The 15,986-nt window shown below is 45.2% G+C and overlaps 1 protein-coding gene across 2 annotated transcripts in view; it reads left to right on the forward strand.

The window, feature by feature from the left end:
• GNL2 (G protein nucleolar 2) overlaps nt 1–15,986 on the forward strand; it is a 20,235-nt gene continuing 4,249 nt past the window's right edge. For both annotated transcript variants that reach the window (XM_010977508.3, XM_010977509.3), the window contains exons 1-12: nt 1–186; nt 1,833–1,917; nt 2,837–2,931; nt 4,534–4,673; nt 7,274–7,458; nt 7,973–8,039; nt 8,953–9,111; nt 9,663–9,776; nt 12,993–13,121; nt 13,854–13,958; nt 14,742–14,900; nt 15,122–15,235. In XM_010977508.3, coding sequence (XP_010975810.1) covers nt 123–186; nt 1,833–1,917; nt 2,837–2,931; nt 4,534–4,673; nt 7,274–7,458; nt 7,973–8,039; nt 8,953–9,111; nt 9,663–9,776; nt 12,993–13,121; nt 13,854–13,958; nt 14,742–14,900; nt 15,122–15,235 — 1,416 coding nt within the window. In that variant the 5' untranslated portion in view covers nt 1–122. The remainder of the gene's footprint in view (nt 187–1,832; nt 1,918–2,836; nt 2,932–4,533; nt 4,674–7,273; nt 7,459–7,972; nt 8,040–8,952; nt 9,112–9,662; nt 9,777–12,992; nt 13,122–13,853; nt 13,959–14,741; nt 14,901–15,121; nt 15,236–15,986) is intronic.

Raw genomic sequence — 15,986 nt, forward strand, 5'->3', positions numbered from 1 at the left:
AGCCCCGCACACGTGGTCCAGCGTGGTTCAGGCGGGTCACTTCGGCCTGGCCTGGGAGGTTACGAGCTCTTTTACCCGACGTAGGCCGGACCCCGCGCTCCGGTCCCCGTCCCGTCGGCAAGATGGTGAAGCCCAAGTACAAAGGACGGAGCACCATCAACCCGTCTAAGGCCAGCACAAATCCCGGTACGGGCGGCGGGGTTCGCGGAGGGTGGAGCTTGGAGGAAGCTTGCGGGGAGGGCTCCGAGGAGACCCAGCGGGAGGAGGGACCCTGGGTGGCATGGCTTGGAGTGACCTCAGGCAGTGGCCCTTGGGGGTGAGAAGGGAGAAGATGATTTCTTGTTTGGAGGCACTGAGGAGGGCTGACTTTTACACACCTGTCAAAGCTAGATGCCAGGAACCAGATCTAAAGCCGGGAAAAGTGAACACTCAGGCCTGCAGCCTCGGGGAGTCTCCAACTGTGAGGTGCAGAGACTGGGAAACTTTTGAGTTGGAAGGGCAGTTAAACTTGACCTCTTCTTGTGTTCCTGTGTGTGTCAGGTTTTGAAGCCCCTCCCCCAGTATAGTTCAGTCGTGTGATTCCAGCTCTCCAGCTCAAGGAATTGCTAGAATTAGGCAGAGCCAGACTGAAAGTGTTGGAGACCAACCCCGCTGACCTTTTACTCTTGACCACACTTGCCTGCACCTTAGCTTTGACCACTTAAATGAGAAAGGGATTGTAGATTTGGCTCTTGAAGTCATCCCATCCAGTAAAATGCATAGAAAACTCTACAGATACATAAATACAATTATTTCAGTAAAGACATTTTTGGAGGAGTATGAATTTTGTGGAGGTTCCACTGGAGGATGAACAAGATAGCCTTTGGGGGAGTCCCTTCCGTTTGGGTTTAGTTATTAACACGTATTAAAATATGGTTTAAAGTTTTTGACTTTAATTCATGTCAAATGTTTTCCCTGAATTGCTGATACATTATTTAATGTGTGTAGACTGGAATCTTAGACCCCAAAAGGCCCTTAGAGATCACGATGTCACAGTTGAAGAGACTGAGCCAAAATAGGGGAAGTTTCTTGTCACAGTCGGCACAGTGAGTGGTAGAGCCACCAGTCCTGTCATCTCAGCCTGTTTTCTACTGCATCACTTCGAGGGTAGACAGGTGTCTTGAAGGGATCCCCAAATGAGAAGCTAGGCCAGTATTATGATGCCAGTTTGTCCTTCTCTCTCTGAGATGTGAGGCAAAAATTACTATCTATTTTGCTGTTGATTAAACCAAAATTAAACATTAGGAAATTAAGAAACTGGTCCTTCGGGAACGCTTGTGTATTATAGTCGTAGTCTTCGTGATGTTTTGCACAGAACAGGCACTCAGTACGTTTTAAACTGAGACACAGAGGTAGGTGTCTTAGTGGTTAAAAGCACAGATGGTGATTCAGTGCTATGGTTCAAATTCTGGCTCTGCCATTTGTGACTTTGTGCAAGGTGTCTGCCCTCCGTCCCTCAGTTTCTTAACCTGCACAATGGGGATAATGTGTCCCTCTTTCTAGGATTATTGTATGGATTACATGAGATGATGCCTATAATGTGGCTGGCACAGGGCCATGATGAGGGCTCAGAAATATCACCTATTATCATTATCAAACAATCCTATTGAGGGTTCGAGAGTAGATCAGCTTTATCATACCGTGTCGCTTCTGGTAATGCTTTTCTTGGAGCAGCGTATGAAGGAAGTGGAGATTTTGCAGTGAGGTGGTAGCTCGCCTACTTTGAGTGAACTAGTTGGTGTGTTTGAAGCAATAGCTATACTTAGACCTGCTGGTTCTCCTGTGTTTTCTAGATCGGGTGCAGGGAGCAGGAGGCCAAAACATGAGGGACCGGGCCACAATCCGACGCCTGAATATGTACAGGCAGAAGGAGCGCAGGTGAGTGTGGCCACTGTTGTCCTCTGCCCTTCCCTGCGTGCCCTTGACTCGTAGCGGACACCCGTGAGGCCTTTGATACTCCCATCCCTACTCTCCCCAGACAGGAGTAGTGTATTGTCAAATATCGTTTTGTATGAGAGACTGAATTATGTCACGGTCCTCCACAGCAATTAGAAGTATTGCCCCTCACAGCCTCTGCCTCTACCGATGACCTGTTAAATCTCAAGGTAAATATCCATCAAATAGGTATCTGGTTTTCTTTAACAAAGCAGATAGGACAGTGTCATGAAGGCAGCCAGAAAAGTTGTTTTTTTGATGCCAAACTTTAGATCACAACATTGTGGCACTTGGAAACCCATCACAACGCTGAGTTCTGCTGAGGCAGCCTCTACCACAAGGACCTGCTGAGTGTGGCATTTTGCAAGCTGGTCTTAATTTGTTTGGTAATTGGATTCTTCATCCCTTCTAAAAGATGTGTCTGAAACACAAACGTCAATGAACTTAATCTGCCTTAGTCACCTACTCTGCAGTTTGTTTTAGAATTTTGAGTTCCAGCATAAATCACCCTCTACTTAAAATTCATTTAAACCAGCCTTCAAATAATTATCCCAAAAGACTCAAGTATGTGATTTTTTTTTAAAGCAAATAAACAGTAAACAGATTTTTAAACATGGACATTAGTTGTTATTCATAGAGCGAAAATCATTACGTGCTCTGTTGCAAGAGGTTAAATGGCTTTTGGGCAGTCTGTTTCGAATGTAGAAGTACTTTTTATTTACCAAAGTCTGTATCTCATGATCATTTAAAACTGGGGCAGGCAGTGGGGAGGTCCTTTTGAAGGAAAGGGTATTCTGTAAACCCAACTTTGCAGTTGCCTTTCTTCTGTCATCAACCAAAATCTGTTATTTTCTCAACTTAGGAACAGCCGTGGTAAAGTGGTTAAGCCCCTGCAGTATCAGTCAACGGTGGCTTCCGGCACAGTGGCGAGAGTGGAGCCAAACATTAAGTGGTTTGGTGAGTATTGTCCTCTGCTGCCTTTGCCCTGGGAAATGTGTGCCGTGTGGAAAAAGGCAGAATGTTCAGGTGTCTAAAAGCCTGGTGTCTGGTGTGAGGGAAGCTGCCACGGATTGTATGAGAAAGGGGTGAGCCGAGTCCCCGCAGCGGGAAAAGCGCTGAGAAAAGTAGCAGGGGTGGCTTTCATAAATAACTTCTTTCGAAAAGAGCTCATCACTGTTGATTGTGAGTGAACCCTTTTAAACAGATGTGACCATCCTTAATGACTAGCATGCTCAGACCTTGGAACTCTCATCTCTTAATTTCCGGTTGTCGGGAGAGGTTACTGTTGAAGAGGTGCCTTGCAGGTTTGTTTGTGCCTTTAGCTTGAAGAGGAAGTGTCTTAGCCTGAAGTTCCTCTGAAACACTTTTTCCTGATGGGGTTGTATTCGGACTGAGTGCCAGTGAAAGGACCTCTCGTTGGTCCTTCCCAGGAGTGAGCAGAAATGTCTCCAGAGGCGCAGGGGAAGCAGGATTTCTTCCTTTGGAAACTCCACCTTCTCAGCCTGGGCTTTCAGCCTTTCCCTTAGCCGCTGCCAGGCGTGTGGGCACGTCAGATGGTCAGACCCCATTGCTGCCTGCTGTTTGACCTCTGCTGGGGGGCAGATGGCAACTACCTTTGAAGATCTCTTGCATCTTTTGATGGGACGGATGCCCCCTAGGAAACTGCAGCACAGAAGAGTATTCAGGAGAACTCCTTTGGGAGGCGTCTGGCATGGTGGCAAGGGACCGTGACTCTGGAGCCAGACCGCCTGGGTTTGAACCCTAGTTCTGCCGTATCTGTGACCGTGAGCAAGTTTGTTCAATTTCTCCATCTGTAAAATGAAGATAAAAAATAGCAGCCATTTCATAGAACTATTGTGGTAATTAAATGAGTAAATACTGTATGCAGAGTGCTTAGAATGGTGTCTAGCAAGTAGTACCATGTAAGCATTGGCCGCTGTCACTGTCGCCGCCATTGTAGTCGTCGTCACCTTGAGTTTGGCATTTGTGCTGCAACACGCTGTTTAGTGAATGTGTTCTTCAGGCTCTGTCACTTCCAGGGTATTCTCTAGGTAGTGCTGTAGAGCTTTATTTTGTGCCCTTGCATGGCTTTATTGGTTCTCCAGTAGTCTCTTCAAACTCTCATTTCTCTGAACACAGTAGCTGTGACTCTTAGGTTCCGTGCTTTGGGATTCTCTGAGTGCACTGACACATCAGCTGTGATTGGCTCCGGATCTAGCAGAAAGTAGGACGTTTGTACTTCTTAGTTCCATTCGGTGATGTTTATTTTTCAGTTTCATCCAGTCAGGAAATTGGACTTGGAAAACTATTGAAATGCTCTGTGTGTCTTGGTTGGTGGATTAGTTAATCGTGTATAAGCGCAGGAGAGGCAGTTTTTTTGTTTTTGGGTTTTCTTTTTTTTCTTCTTTTAAGTTTGAAAATGGCTCCATGGGATGGGTGTGTCAGGTGTGCGGGTGAGAGGGGAATTTAAAACCTTGCCTTTCACTGCGTCACTGGGAAGGTGGGTGCGGAAGCAAAAAGGAGTTATTTATTGAATGGCAACATTCTTTTGTGAAACAGGAAATACACGTGTGATTAAGCAGTCATCATTACAAAAATTTCAAGAGGAAATGGACACGGTCTTGAAGGATCCGTACAAAGTTGTCATGAAGCAAAGCAAGTTACCCATGTCTCTTCTCAATGATCGAATCCGGCCTCATGTAAGATGGGGGATGTCCTGGCAAACTCCACGCAGATCCCTCTCTACAGTATTTGTCTCTTGTTTTCCGGTAGAGAATAGTGCCTGGTGCAGCACCGATGGGCTTCCCGAGACTTCGCCTTTCGCCTTTGTGAGCGCTCTCACCTCTAGTACGAATCGAGCTCTGCCAGGGAGGTTCAGTAGCACAGTGGACCAAAGCACAGGCTCTGGAGTCCAACCTGAATTTCCGTCTTTGCTCTATCCCTTCTTCAGCCTTAGCTTTCTCCCTGAGCTTTCACTTCCCCAACTGGAAAGTCAGGATGACCCATTTCCTCAGGTGTTTTGGATGCAGATGAAACATCCTTAAGGCTCTTGGCACCTAGCAAGCACGTAGGCCACCATCTAAGTAGAGCTAAATAGATCGTGGCTATTGCCAACACTGTTTCTAAATGTATGTGGTAGGCAGACTTGTTTAAGTGGTAAAGCCATCAAACTTTGGGGAAACGTAGAATTAGGACTGGGTTGGTAAGAGGGAGACCTTTGGAATTAAGTACTTTCAGCTTCTGTGAGATCCCTGGAGAGTCTTTTCAGCTGAAGGAAAGAGTGCCGGTCAGATTGGTTGCTAATCACTGAAGTTGGAGGGGAATAGGGACAGAATCTGGCTTGAGAGGAATGAGTTTCACACAGATCCAAGGAGGTGGCCTAATGTTTGCCTGCACGTTTTTACTTGCATTGAATTGTAATTCCCAGAAATGCATGTAAGTACAGCACGGATCTCCCTTCCAGCATGAGGAGGGGAAGAGGACATTGACATGCATACATGGATTAAACAGTTCAAAGAGAAGTGTTTACTTGCAGAACAAAAAAAAAGCTCAAGGCCTGGTTATTGCCTCAGGTTTTGTCAATTATGCTTTGTTTTACGACAGACTAGAAGAATGGCACCTATTAGTGGAGTGGCTGTTTTCTTCCAGGGAAACACATGAGTGTAATTCATGAACCGCAGATAAGTTGCTCATTTCCCTTCTTCTCTTTGTCTGTTCTCCCTAAAGCCATCTCTTCACAAACTCTTGAATCCTGTTTATGAGAAGAACAGAGAAGTTCTATTATGGATTTATTGCCTTGTTGCCCATACCAATTGTTCAGTGCTTCTAAAATTCAGTGCTTAAATGTCTGATACGTAGAGTGAAGGGCCCGCAGCTGCGGCAGTCAGCATTATTTTGGTGCAGACAGGTACTTGGAGTAACTGATGAGTGTTCTGCTTTGGCCTGGAAAAACCCTTACCTGTTTTATTTCAGTGTGATACCTACTACTTGTTATAAAATCTCATTCTGAGTTTTGCTGCACGGTGGAGTCAGATCAGATATGCTTTTAACTTTTGCACATTCACCTGTATGTGCATTATAATTACTGTGTTTCTGGAGCAATACTTCAGTCAGAATACTATAACTTATTTTGCATGTGTATTTTATTATATACTGCACATTACTGCCTTGTACTTACCAAGGTATAGGTTTATATGCGCAGACCCATGTATACAATGCTTTATAGGTTAAGAGGTTTTTAAGGATAATTTTGGTCATAATTTTCCCAGTGACATTAGAACCTAGTTCTCACGTGAAACGTGACAGTTCTGTTTGGGGATGTTTCCTTGTTGGAGGGTAGTGAGTAAAACGAAACTAAGAAGTGGGTTAGGGAATCTGGGAAGATGTTAATAGCTTATAGATCTTTAGGAGCTGAGGGGTTGTTCTGTCTTTCGTGTTTAGTAAGTAGCTGGTGCATACAGAGGAGCTTGTACTGAGGGGCAGAGGATGATTTTTTTTTTGAAAATACTCTCTGCCGGCTGTTAACATTCTGTTACGTGATAGATCCTAACTCAGACTTTGACTTTTATCCTGCTTCAAAAATTCCTATGCCCGTAACTCCTTTACAGGCACATCAAGTTCTACTTAGTATCAGGTTCCTTTTATCACATCTAAACTATTATTTTGGACCTTTGCTAGATGTTTTTCATCTGAAGACTTTCCATGTGCATTTAATAAAAACGTTACCTAAATTAGGGAAAATGTTATCTGAAACTAAAATGCATCTTACAAAACAAGCAATTCCTTTTAGCCATGAAAGAAATTAACTTCCAAGAAAAAGTTGGCATTTACAGTTGGTTTAAAAAAAAAACACAAGTTTGAGCATGATTGTCCTTGACAAAATCTGTGAATCTGGCGAATTTTATGCACTTGTTTGAAAGCTTTAAAAAAAAAGTCAGAAAAGAGAAGTTCATTTTCATCATTGTAGCCTAAATTACATTTGACTAAAGTTTATGATAAATGAAATAAAGCAGAGTTTTTGGCAAGTCTTACACAGCTATTCATATTTGCTTTGACTATTTGAATTACTTTTGTATTTCTCCAAGGGAGCTTACAGAACTTCAGAAGAGGGACACAAGTGTTTTTGCGAATTAAATAAGCATTTCTGATTTGCAGTCAGGCTGCACCCATGTCGTAGATTTTGGTATGGCTTGAGCTTCGCAAAAATAGAAGCAGAAAGCCTTTCCCAGGTAGGCTTTGAACTTTCAGCTTTTTCTCAGTGCTTTGCTGAGTTTTACCTGTAATTCTCCTTTCTCTTTAGAACTCAAAGGTGCACATTCTTGATACTGAAAGCTTTGAAACTACATTTGGCCCTAAAGCGCAGAGGAAGCGACCAAATTTATTTGCAAGTGATATGCAGTCACTTGTAGAAAATGCAGAAGTGTCCACTGAGAGTTATGACCAGGGCAAGGATCGTGACTTGGTAGCCGAAGACACTGGTGTGAGGTATGGTTTTGAAGTTCTTGTGATTCTCAGCACTTGCTTTCCTGCAACAGACATCTTCTTCACACTTACTCACCTGCAAGAAGCTCGGTCATTTAACTCATAGATGGAGAGTTAGTCTCTTCCGTTAGACTAGAAAAATCTTTCTACTTTCTGCCTTTTATGAGTTTGACTGCTCTCTTGAATAGCTCTTCCTGTAAGTGCACTCGTAGGACTTTTGTCCTCTTGTATCTGGCTTATTTCATTAGCATAACGCCTTCAGGGTCACCCGTGTTGTATCGGTTCTTTATTCACTTTTATTGCTGACAGTATTCAATTATGTATACACCACATTTTTTTTTTATTCATTCATCTGTTGACGGGGATTTGGATAGAGTCACTTTTTAAATTTTGGTTTTGGTCCATGTGCAGCTAGTTTCAGTATCCTTTTCCCTTGGTACTTGTTGATTTTTCCCTGGAATATCCTTTTAACCTTTCTTGTGCTCCAGTTCCTCACTTTGGGTGCTTTCTTGTTTAGAAATGAAGCCCAAGAAGAGATATATAAAAAAGGGCAGTCCAGAAGGATATGGGGTGAGCTCTACAAGGTAAGACTTTAACTTCTTTCTTACTGAGTGGTTCCTTTGGCTTTTGTGGTCCTCTGTGAGAAAGCTGACATGGGCGTGTTGAAGCTCTGTCAGATAAAGCACAGACTGCCCATTCCATCCTCTTCCCCCGACGGAGAAACCAGGATGGACGTGGCCTCGCACATACTACCATTGTTCTGGATGACTGCATTTTTTTATTGCTCGTATAATAGTAACAGCCACCTTATGTAGATTCATATATTCTTTGTCAGTATTTCTTTGAATTACCTGCTAAAGTGATATTCCTGTTTCGATTTATTAAACGTGATGAGAGCTGCATGAGAAGTTTTGAGTGATTTAGTTCAGCGCTCTCTTTTTTTTTTAGATGACAGTGCACGTCTAGAAAGCCTCCCAGCTCACGCAGGTGGTTAAGGGAAGAGGCTTTGTATATCCTGAGTCCTGATCCAGTGTTCCTCAACTAGCTGAGTTTTAGGTCCACACTTGAGTAATTCTCGGTAACAAAGGCTCTCAGGCATAGTCTTGTCATTAAAGGGTAGCATAGTAGGAAACTCGTACTATGAAAGCAAACTAAATTTTTTTAGTTTTTGTAAAATACACAAAACCTGTAACATAGAAACTTAAAAGTCTGAGAAGTTAGTGGTTCTGCTCAGTAATGCATAGTAGTCATGCAGTGAGACTGATTTTATCCAACTTGTTCTCTTTGAAATTCAACAAGTTGCAAATACCCACAGGATGAAAATGCTTTTTTGAATACTCATCACTGGGCTTTGGGATTGGCTGCAACCAGCTCTCCTCATAAGGCTGTTTTGAGGTTATCTCTGTTCCTGCCTCATTTTTCCCAAGTTCCCTTAAATCTCTCTTTCATTTTGCCCTTGTCCTGTAGCAGGTCACTTTTGCCTCTCTGAATTTGCAGGTGATAGATTCATCAGATGTTGTGGTTCAAGTTCTTGATGCCAGAGATCCCATGGGTACCCGTTCCCCTCACATTGAGACTTACTTGAAAAAGGAAAAACCCTGGAAACACCTCATTTTTGTTCTCAACAAATGTGACCTTGTTCCGACCTGGGCAACAGTAAGTACAGCTGCTAATCCAAAACAGACGGCCAAGGCCACGCAACTTGTGCAGGTCCTGCGTTGTCCAGAAGTCAGTCAGTTTCATGGTTGCCGGGCTGGGGGCAGCAGTTAAAGTGTGTTGTGCTATTGAGAGTGCAGTCATTCAAGTGTCCTCGTTGAAAACAGAACTCAGGAGGGTTTCACTGATGACGAAAGTCCCCTTTGATCGTCCAGTGGTTGGTAACAGGACAGCTGTGGTGCCCACAGGATGAGTGACGTATGTCCCTTCAGAAGAGGCAGCTGCCACGGCCCCTGGCCTGTTTCACATTATGTTACATTAATTGTATTTAGTAGCAATGAAGGCATTTTTGGAATATTGTTTTGTGTTTATAAGACAAAAGACAAAGCATTAACTCATACTTGAAAGAAATATTTCAAAGAATTACAGCTAACATTTTCCTTAGACGACTGTGTATTTGAAGTGCTGTCCTGTCATTCAAGCTCTGACTCTTCCTGTATTGTAAGTAAACAGGTTGCAACTTACCAGCTGCTTTTCTTTTCTCCCTTCAGAAACGATGGGTTGCTGTCCTCTCCCAGGATTACCCGACACTTGCTTTCCATGCAAGTCTTACTAACCCCTTTGGCAAAGGAGCCTTTATTCAGCTTTTGCGGCAGTTTGGAAAGGTATTGAGACCAGACCTGTTCCTCCTGGAGTCCTCCTGGTGTGGGTCTGTGTGAGAATTCCTCTTCCCAGGATGTGTCAGAAAGTTACCAGCCTCACTCCCTACATCTTCCCAGTCATGAGAACGGAGTGTCCTAGAGATGTAAAAACTCAAAGCCTCAGGATCACAAGAGATTTGGAAGTACTTTCTAGCTTGTACCCCAATCCCTGACCACCATGGCTTCCCTTTCTGCTGTATCCCTGGCACCTGGTGGCCCAGCCTCTGCTTGACGACGGATCCCCTCCCCACACTATGTTCCCCACTCTGGGCTCTCAGGGCCATGCAGTTTTCTCTCCCCTCTGCCTGGAAGGCGCCTGCCAAACTCCAGCATCAGATTTCCAGTCAGAGGTCAGGGAGTCACACGAACAGGTGGTGTCGCCGCTTCAGCGTTCTGGCCTGAGACTTTGTGGTCCTGTGTTTAATCCATCCTACCTGGCTTCTAGCAAAAGACACGTGTCCTCTGTCCCACCCTCCCGACTTCCCAGAAGAAGGGCTTCCGACTGGTATTGTGTATGTTTTATACATGCTTATGACTGTTTCTTCGTCTATCACCTCTTTTGGTTTCCACCTTCCTTTTGACGGAACATGTTTTTCAAAAGCTTCCTGAGCAGTGCTCAGAAGGAAGTCTCAGTTTTAGGTATTTATTAAGTTTCTGCTATGGAAAAGGAAGATCAGGTGTCTCACTCCGACCTCCCTCCACATGTTTCCCCTCCCGCTTCTCTCCTCGTGTTATTGTATGACTTTGGCTAAACCATTATTCATTCAGTGTTTATGTCATTATGACTGAAATGTCAGTCCCCTCTGATCCACATGGTGTTATAGTTCTAATTCCTTTCTAATAGGATCTTTGTCTGGTGTTGAGTAGGTCTGTTTTATTTGTCACTGACGTATCGCAGATCCCCTGGTGGAGTGGGAACTTGAAAATGTCTGGCACCTCCTGTCCAGGCAGGACGGGCAGCTCCCCGACGGCTGCAGGCTCTTCTTGCCGCGATTCCCTTTCACTGTCACCTGAGAATTCCCGAGGCTGCTTCCTGTGTTGGCTCCCTTGTTCACTGGATCCCTTTTCCTTTTTTGGTTTTCTCTCCTTCCTCTTGATGGAACATGTTTTCCAAAAGCTTCCTGAGAAGGAGTGCTTAGAAGGAACATCTTTTGAGACCTTGCGTTCTGGAAATGTCTTCACTCTGCCCTCACATGGTTTCTTCTCAGGATGTCGAAGGCACCACTGCATTGTCTTCTGGCTTCTGGAGTTGCCGTTGTGAAATCTGAGGCCACTCTGACTCCTAATCCTTTGTGGTTGGGATCCTTAAAAAATAAAATTCCTGTTCTGCAGTTTGCTAATGATGTGCTTTAAGAAGCCTTGTGTCGCTCCGTGAGCGAGGCGTCGGGGGGGCTTTGTCTGATGCTGGTTCTATAATATTTCTTGCAAACCCCTGCCCCCTCCACCCCAAGACATCTCTATTCTCATTCAGGAATTTGGTTTTGTCTCCTGGTTAAATTCTTGAAGTTTCCTATCACTTCTTTGTTTCAGTACATTTATGACATTTTGCCCAATTTTCTGGGCCGTTTCCGTGACTCGGTCATTTAGCTGTTCTATCACAAAATGTATTTTGCCTCTCACTTTTAATTTGTAATTTCTGAGAGCTCTTGTTTAACTCCGAGTTGCCCTGCCTCCCATTACAGCCCTTTCTTATTTCACGGGGGCGCTAGCTTCTCTGTCTCCGAGAACGACGCTGCTGATGCTGTTTTGAAATTTTTCTCTACGTTGTCCTACATTGACTCTGTTTCCTCCAAGTTTGCTTTTCTATCTGTGCTACTAAAGTCACTTCAGATGCCTGGTTATTCTTGGTTCTCCATTCATATTTAAGTGTGAGACACCAAAAAAAGGCAGTAGAAATTTTATGCAGTGGGTAGGCTCGTTGAATGATAGACTTCACTGTATTTGGTTGGGGGACACCCTAGACTTCACCGTCTGTAGGTCTTACTCCTGGGCCTGTGAGTCTCCCTAGAAAGGAGTTGTCCAGTCTCCAGCTCGGGGTGTATGGGCCTGGCTGCCAGGCTTCTGGGAACTGAGTGGGAGTAGGGGCTTGAGGGTCTTACTAGTCAATATTAGACTTTCAACTAATCACTCTGGGAACGCTTGCCTTCAGCTACTGTTATTGCTAAATCTAGAGTCCCTTTCAGGTCTGAAAATTAAAGATATTTCCAGAAAATAAAGAGTTTCGGAAAAAATCATCATCTCCTAAGGCTCTGGGGTGGAGAAGTTGAGTGCCCACACTGCGTGAGGTGGGGAGGGGATGAAGAGGTGTGACTGTTTGCACAGACCTTCCGCTGGTCAGTCCTCTTGATTTCAGTCCCACCCTTGGAGGGATCTGTACTGCCTTTTGTGATTCACTGGCAGTATTTTTGCTAGATTTTTAGCTGTTCTACCTTTGCAACCACTTAGCTTTCCTGTTTTGTAGTGGGCCAGGTTAGACACTGCTTTTTAGGTGCTGGTATTTTGTTAGCATCACGCATAGTTTGTATTGTCTCATCACCAGCTCATGCTTTGGTTTTACATATTTATGGGTTTATATGTGTTCATTCCCACCGCTGTCACTGGTGGAGCTTGTGGAGGGCATGGATGCTCCGTCCGCCTTCTCTTGTCTGAGGTCCCCGTCCATTTGTAACTCTTTTCCTGGGCTTGAAAGTCCTTGAGACTTTCACCCAGCGGTCTAACTTTGGAGGCTGCCTTTTTTTCTTTTGTTGTTTATTTTTAGGTGATAAAAAGTGCAAAATGTCTTGTACAAAGAAAAAAGAGGGATGGATCATGGCATTGCCACTTGGAGCATCTGCTGAGGTCCTCTTCCCTGAAGGCGTTTTGTCCGTGGATGGTGTTCTGCTTAACTGATAACTAACAAGCTATTTCTTCCTTTGTTTCTCGACCTACATACTTTCAGCCTTAAAACATTCAAGAATAATTTCACATGTGTGACTGAGGAGCTGACTGACCTCTGATTTATTAATAAGTATATGTGTGCAGCCCACTCAGACTGTGCAGGCGATACATGACTGGGCTTTAAATCAAGTGGTAGCAATAGTTTTGCGCTGTTTTCTTTATGTTAGCGAAGTAACACCACCTGTTTGTCTAAAGGGATATTCATGGCTGCGTGTATGAGGTGCGCATTCTTTTTTTGAACAGTTGCATACTGACAAGAAACAGATCAGTGTGGGGTTCATTGGCTATCCAAATGTTGGCAAGAGCTCTGTGATAAACACTTTGCGTTCCAAGAAAGTTTGCAATGTGGCCCCCATCGCAGGTGAGACAAAGGTACGTCTGGCTGGAAGGGGCCTTCTTTCCTTCTGCATGTTTTATTTCCACGGAGGGTGATTGTTGAGGACGTGGAGATTTCTGTTGCTTCTCCTGGATGAACATCACCACGTAGTCTCCAGATAGTAGTTTGGAATGCACTGGAGTTGTTTTCTGCCCATTTTGGTAAGACTTTGTGTGCCACTGCCTGACTTTGGCGTGATTTGGTATGTGCCCTTTGAGTCTGTTTGAAATTGTCACTCCAGCTTTTTATTTTGATAAACAGACCTAACCCAAGAATATTTGGTGCCTGGGCTAAGAAAGAAAACTCAGTGTTAGGGGAGATTCTGGCAGTTGGGGGTCCGACCCTGGAACACGTAGTGTCTGGGGAGCAGCGTAGTTCTGTGGAAAGGAACAGGGGCCAAGCAGTACTAAGCTTCCAAGAGCACTTTTAAAAATCAAGGCAGGTTTACTGGATATTATTGCACAACACTAGATGGAGATCCTGCCTCTGCATATTTTTAGACCCTTAGCTGATGGAAACTATAGTTTATGGCTCATGAAGTGCCTCATGCTCGGCACAAAGAGAGAGGAGGCTTCATAGCTAATTACTCAGAAGATCGCTCGTGTTTGACATACCCCACCTGCCCACCTCACCACCACCACCCACCACCCAGCTTCGTGAGCATCAGGGGTGTGTGAAATCACTCTTAGGGACTGACCCACGAAGTCTCCGGCTTTTTTCTGTCTTAGGTCTGGCAGTACATCACCTTGATGCGTCGGATATTCCTTATCGACTGCCCAGGTGTGGTTTACCCCTCAGAGGACTCGGAGACAGACATCGTGCTAAAAGGAGTTGTGAGTATTTTGGTCCAGATAGGCTCTTTGTTTGCCTGGGGAGGAGGCGGGAGTGGGGGAGAGCATGGGGAACACTGGATACCTTCACTTTTTACTCATTCAACAGGCAGTTTGGGGTCAGCCTGTCTGACCAAACTTGAGGAACATGACACTGAACAGGGCGGCCTCTCCATTCCACTTAAGCCTGTTTGAGGAGTTAGTGGAACTGTGGGCATATCTGGTCAATGTCATCCCACAAGAGTTTGTAGTTTACACACAGGATCCAGAGGGAAGCGGGGCCTGTTTATGCTTAGTGATAATTCATCTTCGTGAGTTTATGGGTTGAGTCATTTTGGAACTCAGTCATTTCCTCACTTGTTTCTGAAGAGGACCGAAAACTTTAAATGGTTCCACTTAACTTTAACCAGTGCTTCTGGCTATACATCCTGTGCCGGTTCCTCCCCTCCTTCCTTTAACCATTCCCTTCTCTCCCTGTCCTGGCGTCCGCAGACTTTTAACCATTTCGGCAAGTCAGTAGCATGAAGCAGTCCAAGTTTTAACTGCTTGCGGAAGCCACACGGTTGGTTTGTGGCGAACTGGGATTAGAGCTGAGTTCTGGGTTCTGCGGCTGTGGTTGGCGCCCTCCGCCGACCGTGTCTCACCGCCTCCAGGACGAGCTCCTGCCAGGCCCCCCTGGCTTTGGGGCGTTGAGATCTGTTTTCAGATATTGTTACCAAGAACACTGGAAACTTTACTCCTTCCATAATAGAATTTGTAAGCGAGAGCTTTCCTGTCAACATCTAGGTTCAAGTTGAGAAAATTAAGACTCCCGAAGACCACGTTGGTGCCGTACTTGAACGAGCAAAGACAGAATATATCAGCAAGACGTACAAGATTGACTCGTGGGAGAACGCTGAGGACTTTCTTGAGAAGCTGGCTTTCCGGACAGGGAAGTTATTAAAGGTGAGCCAGGGTTTGTGAGAGTTTAGACTGGGATGTGCTGCAGGTATGCGTGTGCGTGCGCGCGTGTTTGTATGTGTGGCTTGGACCTTTTTTTTGCGTGTGTGAGCAGTGTGAAGTATGCAACCAGTGGTGATGGACAGCTGGGGCAGCTGACATGCCTCCAAGCCAGGAGGTGGTTTTATGGTTTGAATTTAACTGGGTGTCTTCCTGTGATGTTTCAGGGTGGGGAGCCCGACCTGAGGACTGTGGGGAAGATGGTCCTCAATGATTGGCAGAGGGGCCGGATTCCTTTCTTCGTCAAGCCACCCAATACAGAACCCCCTGCATCCCCCCAGGTAAGAACAGGGCGGACCCACCTCTGGGAATTTGTGGTTACTGACCTGGGTGTGCCGTGTCTTGGGCCTGCCCGCTTCTTCCTTTGGGGTGGGTCTTTCAGCTGTAGTGTCACCCATCCCAGGTGCCACTGCTGGGACCTTGTAGGGGGTGACCAGGAAGTAGATGTATGATGGAAGACCGAGGGTAAATTCCAGTCTTCAGGTATTTAGCCTTGAAAAAAAGAGGGCTCATTAAATGTGAGTGCTCTTGCAGGTTTTGTGTTTTTCTTTTGCTTGAAGGACAGTAGCATTTCCAGGATTCATTTGTTTCACAAACGTTACACCCAACCACGTGCCAGGCACAGGGAGCATAGGAATAAATACCGTAGCCCTTGCCCTTCAGACGCTCATGGTCAGTGGGAAAGGAGAGCAGTACAGTCAGTGCTCGGGGAAAGACATCTTAGTTTGGGGGCCTCTGGGCTGGATTGAGAGGCTTCTCTACTGTTGCATTTGCCTCCCCCAGCAGTGGACTATGCAGGGCTCCAACTTTGGCACTTTGCCGTTCTATTTCTGGGGTCTTTTTCAGAACTCAGCCAGGTCTCTTGAAGAGGTGACTTTTGTTTCTCAGTCCTCTGAGATTGCACCAGCTGGGTGTCCAGTAATTCAGTTCAGTTCTGACACTAACTGCCAGAGTTGGAGCAGACCCCACAAGTTGAGGGCCCAGTCCCACAAGACACCCCCACTTCACATGCCAGCTACGGTTGGGCTTCTC

The sequence above is a fragment of the Camelus dromedarius genome, chromosome 14 (genome assembly GCF_036321535.1).
Source record: "Camelus dromedarius isolate mCamDro1 chromosome 14, mCamDro1.pat, whole genome shotgun sequence".
Taxonomy (NCBI): domain Eukaryota; kingdom Metazoa; phylum Chordata; class Mammalia; order Artiodactyla; family Camelidae; genus Camelus; species Camelus dromedarius.